The following is a 13,989-nucleotide window of genomic DNA, read 5'->3' on the forward strand; positions in this document are numbered from 1 at the left end:
ACAGTATGAACACCTCATTTACTGAAACACACAATGTACTGACCTTATTTGACTGAATAGTGACATTTTGTGACTCAATCAATCAATCAATACTTTATTTACCCACGTAGCGTCAAGGAGCTCGTAGAGCTTGTTCAAAATACATAGGTGCCTCTAAGATTAAGAATCTAAAAAACCTAATACATACTGTCAAGACCTAATAGATTAGAAATTGAAATTGGACTTTAATTGATTTTAATAAACATTGTCAGTCCAGTGACAGAATCCTTTATCACAGATGAAAAAGCGACAATATAGTGTAATGTCAGCTCCCATTCAGCCTGTGTTACAAAATAAAGAATTCTATAGCTGAGAGGGAAAAAGGGACTCACTGAAACAAAATCAAGGTACACTTGATAAACAGAAACATAAACTACATGCAGTATGATGCACGATCCTCGTAGTATTGAAGAAAATCATAAAGATGCAGATTGTATGTTGACTTGTAAATTTGTGTTGCAACATCCAAGGTCTCTTAATCTCTAAAGCTATAACTAATAGCTCCGCTGATCTTCTACAGGTAGAGAGACATTGTGCTTTCAATGCTAAAGAGGTGCAGCCCCAATGATTCCAAGGATCTCTTTATGATTTTTTTCAATACACAGCACAATAGTTTTTATCAGTTAGTCACTGACCTGATCAAGCAGCAGGCTAAAATCCACCTCAGTGACTGGAGGTAGTGCTGGATACACACCTGACAGAATTTCAAAATCGTTAGAAATAGGCTAACCTTTTGACGTCTGGAATGATCACCGTGAACAGTGAACACTCAGTGGGGAGTTGAGAGACACAGTTACAGATTTGCATATAATTATGAAGAATTCTTGTAATCCCTAAGTGTTCAGATAAGGTTTTGTAAAGTTGATAAAGTCCTCTATTGCTTTTATAAAATATTTGTCAAAAATAACTCAACAAAGATAGGGTAACATGACAACTATGTTTACATATTCTCACTACAACCCTTATCATTCATGAAAATAACAACATCTGATCTCACCTGAATTCAACTGTGCTACATCAATAAGAATTGAACTTGTCGGTGAAACTGAAGAGAAAAATAACAAGAAAGATCTAAAGAAATATTTCAGCTTTTTTAAAATTATCTTGCTCTTGATAACAAATGAGACTGTACATAGTAACAACTAATGCTCTGGGTGCTTTATTCATCATTGTCACTGTGGTTTGTATGAAGCTATCTAATCCATCTGACAGCTGGTCGTCATAACAACTTGCTTTTTATAGGATGTTTTTCCTTCATTGCTACTTTAACTTAATCGATAGTTTTTTTGGTGTGTGTTTTTATTGACCAAGACAAAGCTTAGATGCATAAAAAGACAAAAAAAAAAAACAAAAAACAGGCAAATAGTTAGCTATCTTCACCAAGCAAGCATGCTAATTAAAAAATTTTTCATCAGTTGTAAAAGGATTTGGTGGCTAAAATAAGAATAAAAAATGACTTGTTTATTTTGAGAGCTAGGAAAGATAGCCTATTAATTGCTTGTAGCACAGGAGGAGAGATCCATAAAAATGCAGAAAAGAAAAAGGCAAAATTATCCAGCTATCTTGACCTAACAACCTTGGTCGCTTAAGTATTTAGTACATGGTAAAAGGTTTTAGCTTAAATAATCAAGGATGACTTGTTTATTATGAGAACTGGAAAGAAATTCAATGCTTAAATTGCTTTAAATCCATGCAGCATTAATTTCCTATAATAAGGTAACACTTGAAGGGTAGAAGTGAGTTTGTGTTTTTTACAAAAAGAGGTTTCTTTTCTTTTCCATTCAAGGTGACACTCATAAAAATGTTAGATGTAAAATGTTTGATGAAATATCAGAATTAATACAAAATGTAAACATACCTTCTCTTTGCTTTTTCAAGGCACTCTGCAGTAAGCACAATGATCACATTGCAGAGAATAAAATGGCTATCCAATCTTGCGCTCTTCTGCTGTATACAACAGGTTCTTGTCAAGCAATACATTTTTAGAAAATCCTTATTAAGGTGTTTTACCCTATGTTATTAGTGTTAATTACCTCTGGTTAGCCTCATTTATTTTTACTGAAACAACAGACTTCAAAATGTAACATCACTTTAATTTTATTTTCAGGTTTTGTATAATAGTGGAAATACAGTTCAGCAACATACACTCTCTGAAGCATTCAGGTATGGGCCTCAGTAATGAAATGAATTGGGTTTTTTTTAATACTTTCCTTATTATAATTAATGTCTGTAAGTTATAAGTTAATTAAACAGCACAAGTTCATCCATTGATCACTGTACTTTATTTTTTGACATCTTTATGTCTCCATCAGCCAATTCCTGAATGAAATTAGACTATGATGAGCTCACGGCCTTAGATCAGCTGTCAGCATGTGGTCTCAAGAACTTCATGTTTGATGTAGCCAAGGTTAGTGAGGCAGGAAGGGGAAGGGGATTGGTGAGCTAATCTGGACTGCACACTTGCAAATGGTTTTTATGTGCAGTATCTGACTGGGCAGATACTAAATTGTAGCATTCTCTGGAGGTTTTTTTTTTTTGGTGAGCTAATCTGGACTGCACACTTGCAAATGGTTTTTATGTGCAGTATCTGACTGGGCAGATACTAAATTGTAGCATTCTCTGGAGGTTTTTTTTTTTTGGTGAGCTAATCTGGACTGCACACTTGCAAATGGTTTTTATGTGCAGGATCTGACTGGGCAGATACTAACTTGTAGCATTCTCTGGAGGTTTTTTTTTTTAAAGACCAGCTATAAAAAACACTAGGTGCAGGCAAAGGTAAACATTTATTTTTGAACAAGACTATGGTGTTTCACTGCTTTGTTGGATTAAAATAGACTGTGCTTCAAACACCAGAAGCCTGCAAAAGTGCAGCTACTTCTGGAGAACATTTCACTTACTTCAAAGCCTATGGAGACACTTGAGACTTGTGAAGCCTTCTGAATGAGATCGTGGAAAGTAACTCAGTAACCCTGAGTTTTGATGATTTACAGTTTACTAGTGGTTTTGGCTGTATTGCGTGATGTTGCAGAATACAAGATAATCTTAGTGGAAAGGCTGCATGAATTGAATCTCAATCAGTTGAATTTCCTTCACAGGCAAGAGGTCTCATGGCTGAAACTCTGGACATGCTTGCACAGAAGGGAAAGTTTCATCTTTCTTGTGAACTTCAGGGCAAGTTGGCATCTAGAGGTTTCACTGATATTATCAGCAGAGGTGCGAATGGCGAGAAAGACATGATTGCAGCACTTTATTGAATAGTTCAATGAAGGGGCATTCACGAGATGATTTTGCACAGTGTTCTGTTGAGTTGACCTGTTCAGAATTCTCTTTTTAGAATTGAAAGAGGTCAAATTTTTTTGGTAAGATGCATGAATTTTTTGATAAAGATTTGTTTATTTTATAATTGTAAAAGCGTTTGACTCTTATTTTTCATACCATCATCACTGACAATGTAATATGTACAAGGTTCATCCTTAAAGTAGCAGATGCCAGCTCAGCAAATAAGAAATAAAGAAAACAAGGTGGCAGTTGAAGTGGGTTCGTTTTTATTTTGTAATGATTTTTAATTCATACTTACCTTGTATGCGGATAACAGGTGCTTTTATACAGTGTATGGATCCTAAGGATGCAGAATCATTTCTGTTGTCTTAGGTACTGTGAGTGAAAATTATTTCATAGGTATAATCTGCCTAAATTTGCTCCATGTACTTTTTGTTTTGAGGTTCAGCTATGTCTTGAAGATAAGAGGAAAGTTTCAACTGAATGCTTGCATTTTTATTGGTTCTTCAGTAACCCTTTCCCTCCCAAGAATGTATTAGTAAATAAATTCTCCATACTGTTTGCTATTCTTTTCCTATAGTGTAACTTTAAAGAATTTGGTATTAGATCAACTAATAATCCCCTCATTGATATGTTTCGTTATTCTCGTTACTCATCTGCTTGATATAATATTGATGTTGTAAGGAGAATTAAGTCCTGTCTCATCACTTATGGGAGTTAAACCAATTTTTTGTGCCTTCCTTTGATTTGCAGCCTGAAATTATTTTAAGTCATTTGAAGTTCCCTCTTTGTCATCTGACTTCATTGAATGAAGAAAGCTTGGTACACATTGCTCGAGTTCTGGACCCATCTCGTCCTTCATTTAGATCCTTGGCAAGTTAAGTGAGACCTCCAAGGCAGAGGTAAGAATTTGTCATTATTTGTAACGACCAAGCTTAATCAGAAATTTAAACTGTATTAACTGTCAGTGTCAAGAGGGAATAACAACTAAAGCCAATAAATAAAAAGCTTTGAAGGTGTTTTCAAGGAACTTTCAGATAGGATTAATGATAAATATGACTACTGAACAGATTATGATTTACACTATATATACCATGAATCAGTTGTAATGCATACTACTATCATATGTTAGCAGTTGTGAAATACAGGTATGAATGGTTTAAGATTGTGATGGTGATGGTGGTTATTGTGGTAATTTGATAAGGGTTTACATTCATAAGGATGTTTCACTTTCATTTAATTTTAGGACTGTATCTGGAAGCTCAATCAGCTCAGTGATTTCTCTTGAAAGTACTGCCAGTTTCAGACAGGTCTGCATGAGTTATGTTTTTTTTTTCTTCGACAATATATTATTTCATTTATTGTAATTAACTTATCCACACACATCCAACAGAGAATCATTGAAATGTCCAAAGGATGAAACTTTTTTTCAGTGATTATAATGGAAGTTTTAGTGGAAGTGAATGAGAGTTGGCAGGGGGGCACGATAAACTGTTGTTATGAACACTATAAACTAAACTGGAACAAGATAAGGAAGATTCAAAAGATCCATTTATCTTACTTCCTGCAAACTTTTTAAAATAAATGTTGAATTGTTCCTAGGGGAGCAGGGATGGCACAGTGGTGAGAGCACTTGCCCCCCACCACTGTGGCCTGGGTTTGATTCCCGGACTTGGCGTCACATATGGGTTGAGTTTGCTGTTGGTTCTCGTCCTTGCTCTGGGGGTTTCCTCTGGGTCCTCCTGTTTACCTCCCTCCGCAAAAACCAACATTCCAAATTCCAATTCGATTGGAACAGTGGACAAGAAGAGCCACCCAGTAGAATGTCCATTGCTAATTTATTATTTATTATTTATTATTTTTTAATTGTTCACTTTCGGTGATATAGGAGGATCATAAGCAACCTTCCCTGCATGATCTGATTGAGCTGTTTTTATGTTGTCTTTTGGTTTTAAATTATCTCAGAGATGATAAGTTGGATGCTGATGCAAGGTGTGTGTCCCATGTTATTTATCTTCTTTATTAAATTTTTTATAATTTTATATATTGAGGGCTGGGGGATGTCAAAAGTAGAAAGCTGCCGGCAGAAATGGTTAATTTACTTCCATGTTTCAGCTTGCATCTCCAGTTCCTTGAGAGAGATGGCATTTTTTCAAAAAAATTATCCTGGATTAGTTAGGAGCCATCTAACCAAGCCCAGTTTCTTCAAATAAGATGTTGCAGATGTCTTTGAAATTAGGGTTAATAAGAATAATTATGCCTGTAAAAGATTTAATAACTAATTAAAAGGATATTGTAATTGATACTTTTCTCTGTTGTCTGTGTCCAGAGTTGCAGCATTTAAGTGCATTACTGGAGGAGACCAAGCTTCTGAAAATGATCTGGGAAGGAAGAGGGTAATTTCAAGTATTAATAAAAGCTCTCAAATTGTGGTTGATAGTGAAGTACATTCTATGGTACTTTAGATGATCTTCCATTCAGACCATGTAATGATATCATTATCACTGGTTCTGTTCATAATAGGAAAGTACAATGGAGTTCCTGTTCAAGCCTGTCATTTGTCCTATGGCCAACAACACACGGCTGTTGTTAGTTCATCGGGAGATGTTTACACATGGGGAAGATCACAAAAAGGAAGGTACAATGTACAGGCCTCAATTTTTTCAGGTAGGAATTTCACTATTGCTTAAATAGTGCTCTTTACTGCGAGGATCGTACATAAATACGTTTCTACAACCGCGGTTCAAATATATGAGTTTCATATATTCATTGAGTTTGATTTATCATCTTACGGGTTTATGGTGAATTAGTTTGGTGACCTGTTCCCAGTTGGCTTGTTAGCTCAATTGGTACAGTGCTGCACTAGTATCGCAGAGGTCAGTGGTTCAAATCCCATGCAGGCCTGAATTTTTTCAGGTGTAATTTTCACTATTGCTTATTAAAATAGTGCTCTTTACTGCGAGGATCATACATAAATACGGTACAATGTGTTGCCAAAAACATCTCTGAAGAATTGAGTGTTATATTTTAGACAAAGAAAGTCTGCCAAATGTTAACTCATCACTGCCTATGTGCTTGTAGTGTCATTATTGAAAAATATTGCTGATCCTATAGCAGCTAGTATGCAGGACACATGTCATATATGTTTATCAACTTTATTGGTCTCATAAGTTATGAATATACAGAAGTAAAAGAAATTTAAAAAAAGGACCAAATAAGATTGCCGAAACAGAAACAAAATCCCATGTGAGGCGCAACCCGAAAACTAAAAAGAAAAAAAATATAAATCCGATAAAAAAACTAATGAACTATATGAACTTTGTAATGGGCCTTGCTGATCACCATAGAGTCTCTGTGGCTCCGTGCTAAAGCATCGGAGCACCGAGTCCCAAGGTCTGAGGTTGGATTTGTCATGGGGACTTAAAAATTTTTCTTTCCCCCACACTTGTGACTTAAGATGAAATGTAACATCTTTCTAAGGTTACTGTTACGTAGTTGTAAATTCAGATATAGGTGATCACAGGATTGGACTCCCACTTTTTATAGAGAACAAGATAGATTAAACTTATGATTTCCAATTAATAATGGGATGGTACATTATGTAGGATTTTTTTAATATATCAAATGGAACTAAGATTGTTAGGCTGTGGCACAGGTTGATCAGGAATGTAGCTTCTTTGTCTGGTTGGTATTTGCTGGCCAAACCAGGTCACCTCACACAGTGCATTTCTCTATGCTCTAGAATTTACCAGTTCTGCCTTTATTGCACTGATTAATTAGATCTTGTGAAGTATAAACAAACAATTAATCTTTGAAACCTGACAAGTTCAAGTATTGTCTGTAAGATATTTTCAACCTGTTCAAGTAGGTGCTCAAATTCATGCTCCAGGGTTAAAAGTGATGATGTCACAAGGCGTAGAAAGGGTGTGGGTCCCCATGGGCGCATATGGGCGCACTGGATGTCAATAGGTTAATTAACATGTTGCTAGCTCTCAAGAAGATCAAGATAAGAGGTTTAGCTTATTCACCTCAGCAAGAGAGTTGAAATTTCAAAGTGAGTAGTATGCAGTGGGGCTGAACATTCCTAGCAGAGTTATATACATACATACATACATACTTTATTTTTCATGTAGGTCAGTACAAGAAGGCAGCTAAAAAGCTGATGTGGACTTACAAATTTAAATATATCTACAACAATTTAAATATTAATGTTATCAAACTTAAGAATTATTTACAATGAGTAAGAAAAAAAAATGAAGAACTGCTTTCATTTTAAGCAGGAACCATTAACCATAATCTCTATTCTGAGTACAATGTGATACAGTTTGATTCATTGATGCGAGGGCAGCTGGCAAGAAGTATGCGTCAGTGATTAATTTGATTATTTTCCCTCACATAGGTGTATTCTTGGGCATCATCAAAGTATGGACAGGTAAGAAATACAACTTTATCAATGCAAATATTATCAGCATCCTTGCAAGATGTTCGTTTTGATTTTAACCCTTCAACTTAACCCCAAAGTCTGACTGTCAATTCTCCCCTCTAACTGCTACACATTTCCTTGTAAATTAGTTACAAGAATTTTACGTTAGATTAAGATAGCAATCTCTACATAAGTTTAAGTATCTCACTACCTGTTAACTGAGTGATAATTTATATGGATATTATAGGGACTTGAAGGATAAAAAGGCAGAGCCCTACCTGAATGCCATTTCTAAGGTAGTCGTTTTCAACTTTGATCACAACATCTTTGAATCAGATAATGCATTTAGAAATAATTTCCTGATTCACATGATAATTTTTTTTAACAATGTTGTGTTACGTATGATGTACGATCCTCGCAGTAGATAGCGGTATTTATGCAATAGCGAAAATCAGACCTGAAAAAAATCAGGCCTGTACGGGACTAGAACCACTGACCTCTGCGATACTAGTGCAGCGCTCTACCAATTCAGCTAACAAGCCAACTGGGAGCAAGCCAATAAGTTGGCTGGTAATAAACCCGTGAAAGTGATAAATGAGATAGAATAAATATATGAAGTTCATATATTTTGAACTGCGGTGTTAGATACGTATGATGCACGATCCTGGCAGTAGATAGCGTTATTTATGCAATAGCGCACATTTTTTTCAGGTCTGATTTTCGCTATTGCATAAATAGCGCTATCTACTGCGAGGATCGTGCATCAGACGTATCTAATACCGCAGTTCAAAATATATGAACTTCATATATTTATTCTATCTCATTTATCACTTTCACGGGTTTATTACGAACCAACTTATCGGCCTGCTCCCAGTTGGCTTGTTAGCTCAATTGGTAGAGCGCTGCACTAGTATTGCAGAGATCAGTGGTTCGAGTCCTGTACAGGCCTGATTTTTTTCAGGTCTGATTTTCGCTATTGCATAAATAGCGCTATCTACTGCAAGGATCGTGCATCATACGTATCTAATACTGCAGTTCAAAATATATGAACTTCATATATTTATTCTATCTCAATGTTGTGTTATTTTGAGGAAAGTTTGGCCAAGGAGACACAAAGCAACAGACAAGGCCTGTCTACATTACCGAGCTATCGGACAACAAATGTATAGCAGTTATGTGTGGACATTATCACTCCATGGCTCTGTGAGCAGATCACCGGGTGTGGTCGTGGGGATGGGGAGTCCATGGACAGTTAGGAGTGGGTAGCATTAAAGATGCACTCCTCCCAACACATGTGCAAGCACTTGATCAGTATCAAGTGACCAAACTAGCTGCTGGGTATTCACACAGTGCAGTACTTACAGCTTAGGTTGGCTTTGGTTTGTTACAAAGTCAATTCAATCTGCACCTGAATACCATAAATCCTATAATAAGCCTTCCCGGGGGAGGGGGGAGCTTATTTATTCCACGGACTTTGGGGGGGGGGGGGGGTGGCTTAGAGGGAGGCTTATTAATTTAAAGTGGAAAAACTTAATTTAAAGAGGAAAAACTTCATAAGTATCACTTCTTTTTGAACAAAATGAAACACAGAGTGCTAGTAATATTCTTCAGCACACAAACTGATGGCCATGGTTTACCATGTTTCCCACCTAGTGGGTTTTGTGCCCTGACCAAATATTATATTTTGACCTAAGTTTTACTAAGCTGGGTTATGAGACAAAAGACTGTTGCTATGAAAGAACTTGTTAAGGCCCACATCAAGGAAGAGCCATACACTTGAATAAGCCATTTTTGTTACATTAAAAATTCAAACTTGGTTCAGAGGCTAGGGGGGAAAAGAAACAAAAGATATCACATAGAGGTTGGACAATGAATGATTAATTGCTTTTGGTTGATTCGTCCTAGCCTGAGAGTCATGTTAGAATTTTAATATATGAACAGTGGCCTCACCTATTTATTACTAGAAATAGAAGAGGCAATGTTTTCCAACCCTGTTTAAATCATTTCTTTTTTCAAGGACAAATCCTCACATTTGGAGGAGGTATGAAAATACAGTCAAGCAGTTCACAGAAATTTCCTTTAATTTGTAATGTTGTTTCAAATTGGTTTGTATTGTGGTCATTTTGGAAACGTACAGGCTGCAAGGCATTTTTTAGAAATTTGAACTTTGGAGATTAACAGGGGAAGGGCAATCGGGCAAAACCCTGTGTTGAATTTTAAGCAGTGTTATAATTCGATACTCTCCCAGTGATAAGCTAGTATTATTGGATCTCAGATTTAATTTATGGTTTAGGCTGAATATAAAATACAAATCCATGTAGTTGGACACTTTTTGTCTCTACATACATTGTGCTCTCCAGAACTACCTGGCTCATGTTAATCCCTTAATGATGTTTAGGTTAGTTGTCTCTGATTTTGTAAAGACATTAAGGTATGTATCTTGTGGTGTTTGTTTTACTTAGGACTGTATGGTCAGTTAGGACTGGGAAACAATAGTAAGCAGACACTTCCAGTGCTTGTACGGACTTTAAAGAATGAGAAACTTTACTTAATTTGTTGTGGATCATTTGAAAGTGTAAGTAATTTAGCCAAATTTTCTTACTTTATATTTTAGTCTTTGCACCACTGTTGATACTTTCTTAAGGTGAGGAAAACATTTCTATTGTGCCCCATGCTCATGGTGACCATTCTTCTTGTGGCGACTGGTGTGGCTACTTAAAAAGTCCTGCGTCCTACAAACACAGAGGCCTTCCCCATGGCAAGGATCTGATGGACAAAAGGTTGAGGCAGTCACTGGAAAAGATCATAGTAGTAAGTACAGTGTACATGTATGCTGGCACAGCTCGCTCCTCACAAATTCCCAATGCCAACCATTTTACCTGTAGAGGAACACAACTCTTAGAAAATAGTGTTAGTGCTTATGATTGTATTCTAAATTAAATTAATAACTGCAAGGGATAACGCTATAAGTGTTAGAGGACTATCAACCTCTTTTTCCGTTTCACAAGCTTTAAGAGATACCAAATTGTAGTGAATAAAAACCATTTGTTTCTTCAATTTAGGTTTATGCTTCAAATGCTAAGAAGCTAGCTCCCCTTGGGTCGAGCCAGGCAATTCTTTAAAGTTTGCAAAGAAAATGGACAAGAAAATACTAATTTTGAAACAGAAACAGAAAACAAGAGAGTACAAGAAGAAAAGAATTGAGAAGAAAGCGAAGCAGTTGAAAAAGACAAAACAGCTTGAGAACAGAGAAGGACAACAGTATAGTTCTGGAATGGGCTTTGATGGACATGATGCTGCTCAGGAAATTTCAGCACCACCTGCAGCCTCAAAGATTGAGAAAGTATCGTTAACCAAAGACTATCATCAAATCATATTTGATTTGGAAACATCTGGAAGGGGTAATTAGCTTTGCAGGGTGAAGTTTGGCAAAAAAGTAACAAAGTGAATACAAGGCTGTGCTCTAAGGAAAATTGAATGGAGCCCAGTGCTCTGAAACTGTGAAATCTAGGGTGCCCAGCATATGCTTTGTATAAAAAAAAAACTAAAATTTCCGAGTCACCCAAGTGGAAAAGTAAGGCGCCAGGGGCCACTGGGCGCTGTTAGAGCACAGCCTTGGAATATAACCATGTTTGTCCCAGCAGGGTGTTTTGGAATTGCACATTAGAGAATAATTATATTTAATCATGGAATTGTTTTGCTATTTTGCTAGATTGCTGAATACTCGTCCTGCTAATTTGCATCCCATAGATTCCTTTGTTTTATCATGCCTTGTTCTCAAAGAAAATAGGTCAGATGCAAATTAGCAGGACAGGTGTTCAGAAATCACTCCTATTTTTATTTTAGATATACCCTGCATAGATGCACTAAGCCTTTTTATTACATTTTTCTTTGTAATATCTTTGTAAAGTATTAATTGGATTACAATATCTTAAAACAGGTAATGATGCTGAAATCCTACAAATTGCAGCAACAGATGGTAATGATGAGTTCTCTATTTATATCAAGCCTCGTAATGTACTATCACCAGAAGCATCTGCTGTGAACAAACTCACCTTCCAAAGAGCAATACTGTTTTATGATGGGAAGCCAATAACTGATGCTGTTGCAATTGATGTGGCACTGAAGACCTTCATTGAGTGGCTCAAATCAAGAATGCCTTGCATTTTAGTAGCACACAATTGCAAATCCTTTGATGCCAGGTTCTTGGTGCAAGCAGCAGAGAAAAATGGAGTCATGGATGACTTAGTTAAAACAGTTTCTGGCTTTACAGACCCTCTTTCAGCATTCAGGGAATTGCTTCCTGAAAGGAAATCCCAAAGCCAAGAAAACCTGGTACAAGGTCTTCTGGGTAAATCCTATGAAGCTCACAATGCTCTTGCAGATGTGCAAACACTTTACCAGCTGGTGAACAAGTTTCTAAATGTCAAACTGCTACAAAAGCACAGCTTCAAAGTTTCATGGGTGGCATCCTATCAGAAGCTCCTAAAAGAAAAGAAACTTCTGGTTAATACCCTGCAGCCATTAGTTAGAGAGAAGTACATTTCAGCCTCAATGGCCATTAAGTGTGCAAGCTCAGGTTTGGGTCTCCCTCACCTGAGAGTGGTATACCAAAGAGGCAAGGAAGAAGGGGTGAAGCAAGTTCTGATGGAGAGGTTTGACAACAAACCCAGAGTCTCCTCAAACAAGCGGGTGCTGGTGCAAATATGTCAGTACTTTACAGATACTGCAAATTAAGATTGTGATTTGTGCAATTAATGTTTTGAAATAATTTTTGCACGGAAAATGTAGTAGTCAGAATGAGGACCAGTGAGACATTGGAGTGTGGTTCTGAAGTATAAAAAGCAAATTTTAAAGTGCAGTTCGTATTTTTCAGAGTATACTACATTGTACTGTATATATCACTCCTGTTAGAGTGATGGGTGAAGAATTCACATTTTGCTGTGTATGGAAACCAAACAAGACAACATACAAAGAATACAAAGAATTTGGGTTGTCTGTCTAGCATGGGGCCCTTGACTCCTTTAAGGACTATCCCTATGGCATTTTTTTTTCTCCTTTTTCTCTCTCTTTTGTTTACTATGTTGCCATTAAATTGATAAATATAAATATAAATACGAATCAACAGTCTTTTCTTCAAGTTTTTTGTCAAACCTTTATTGCCCAAGCAAAACAAATCGAACCCTAGCTCACTGGAATTAACAAAACGCCAGCGCTACGAAATTGTTTCAACTATATGCTTATAACTTCAAAATCTCATCAAATCTTGACTTACCTCATTTTTTATTATTTTTTCACCCTTTCCAAGTATGAATTTCTGTGTTGGTGACATCAAACACATAAAAACAACCGAAAAGAAGCTTATTATCGAGTGCATACTTCGAGCACGATGGACACCATTTTGTCTCGTCCCAGTCCCCACCGTGCAAATTCTTCATCCTGACTACGATCTGAAAACCATGTCCACCTTTTACGGCAGTTTGTGAGGAAACAAGCACGGTGACACCCGATTTTTTTTTCAGGTTTTTGCTATGAACAATCTAATAAAGAACATATTTGAAGAATAAAAGAAGTTTGACGGTAGAACATTTTTTTTTTGGAAAATAGTTCCGTACTTTGTGTATTTTGGCCAAGGCGAGGACTTCATGCTAACCACGGAACTGTCCGAAAAAGGGCAAAATCCCCACAACCGAGCAATCAAAAACAGCTAAACTGAAGCAATACCGCTTATTTTGATAAAGGAACCTTCAATTTCAAAATAAAATTTTGTTTCTTTCAAGTAACCAAGGCTAAATTCAGTTGGAAGGTGATTCGAATTTTTAACGCACAACCAATAAAAATAGCCCATTTTATTAGCCTGCCGACGCATAAACAAGCACGGTGACCCCATTTTTTTTTTACATTTTTTTAATGTTTATATCATGAATGTTAATCATACCAAGTTTCAAAAAACGTTTGATAGTAGAGCAATTTCAAGGGAATTACCTTAAGGCGATTCCCTTGTTTTGCACTACGCAACCTTTTCTGCGCATAACATTGCGACATCCAAGATGGCGGCCGTTCTTCATGCTAGCGTGAGAAAAACAAACAAGGGCCGCTTTTGCAGAGCGAAAGCTTTTATTTGCAATAAGAATGCCGCAAATCGGCTGAAAGCTTCTGGTAATGCTCTGGTAAGACAAGAAAATGAAAAGAATGTGCGTGATCCGGAAGTCTGCAGTGGATTTCCACTTCGCGGCCGTCGAGTTGTG

At 36.7% G+C, this 13,989-nt stretch overlaps 1 protein-coding gene and 3 long non-coding RNA genes across 17 annotated transcripts in view; 2 read left to right on the top strand and 2 right to left on the bottom strand.

The window, feature by feature from the left end:
* Positions 1-10,455, top strand: part of LOC148726007 (uncharacterized) — a 15,357-nt gene extending 4,902 nt beyond the window's left edge. For 2 of the 14 annotated variants that reach the window (XR_015989370.1, XR_015989371.1), the window contains 9 exons: positions 1,918-1,999; positions 2,147-2,202; positions 2,352-2,446; positions 3,135-3,252; positions 3,635-3,690; positions 4,072-4,220; positions 4,565-4,628; positions 5,207-5,310; positions 5,648-5,719. This is a non-coding gene — a long non-coding RNA (uncharacterized LOC148726007). The other 12 variants (XR_015989369.1, XR_015989372.1, XR_015989379.1 and 9 more) reach the window with 11 other exon arrangements.
* Positions 205-1,370, bottom strand: LOC148726008 (uncharacterized). The gene is made up of 3 exons (XR_015989384.1): positions 1,037-1,370; positions 675-733; positions 205-320 (listed from the first exon to the last, which is right to left on the bottom strand). It is a non-coding gene; the product is annotated as an uncharacterized LOC148726008 (long non-coding RNA).
* On the bottom strand, positions 9,235-11,934 carry LOC148726009 (uncharacterized). Its single transcript, XR_015989383.1, has 2 exons — positions 11,797-11,934; positions 9,235-10,620 (listed from the first exon to the last, which is right to left on the bottom strand). It is a non-coding gene; the product is annotated as an uncharacterized LOC148726009 (long non-coding RNA).
* LOC148726010 (maternal protein exuperantia-like) lies at positions 10,414-12,881 on the top strand. The gene is made up of 3 exons (XM_088726986.1): positions 10,414-10,552; positions 10,804-11,142; positions 11,682-12,881. Exons 2-3 carry the CDS (start codon positions 10,878-10,880, stop codon positions 12,476-12,478), a joined length of 1,062 nt encoding a protein of 353 aa, XP_088583112.1. The 5' UTR covers positions 10,414-10,552; positions 10,804-10,877; the 3' UTR covers positions 12,479-12,881.
* The last annotated feature ends 1,108 nt before the right edge of the window (positions 12,882-13,989 follow it).

Source organism: Stylophora pistillata, chromosome 7, assembly GCF_964205215.1.
Source record: "Stylophora pistillata chromosome 7, jaStyPist1.2, whole genome shotgun sequence".
Classification (NCBI taxonomy): domain Eukaryota; kingdom Metazoa; phylum Cnidaria; class Anthozoa; order Scleractinia; family Pocilloporidae; genus Stylophora; species Stylophora pistillata.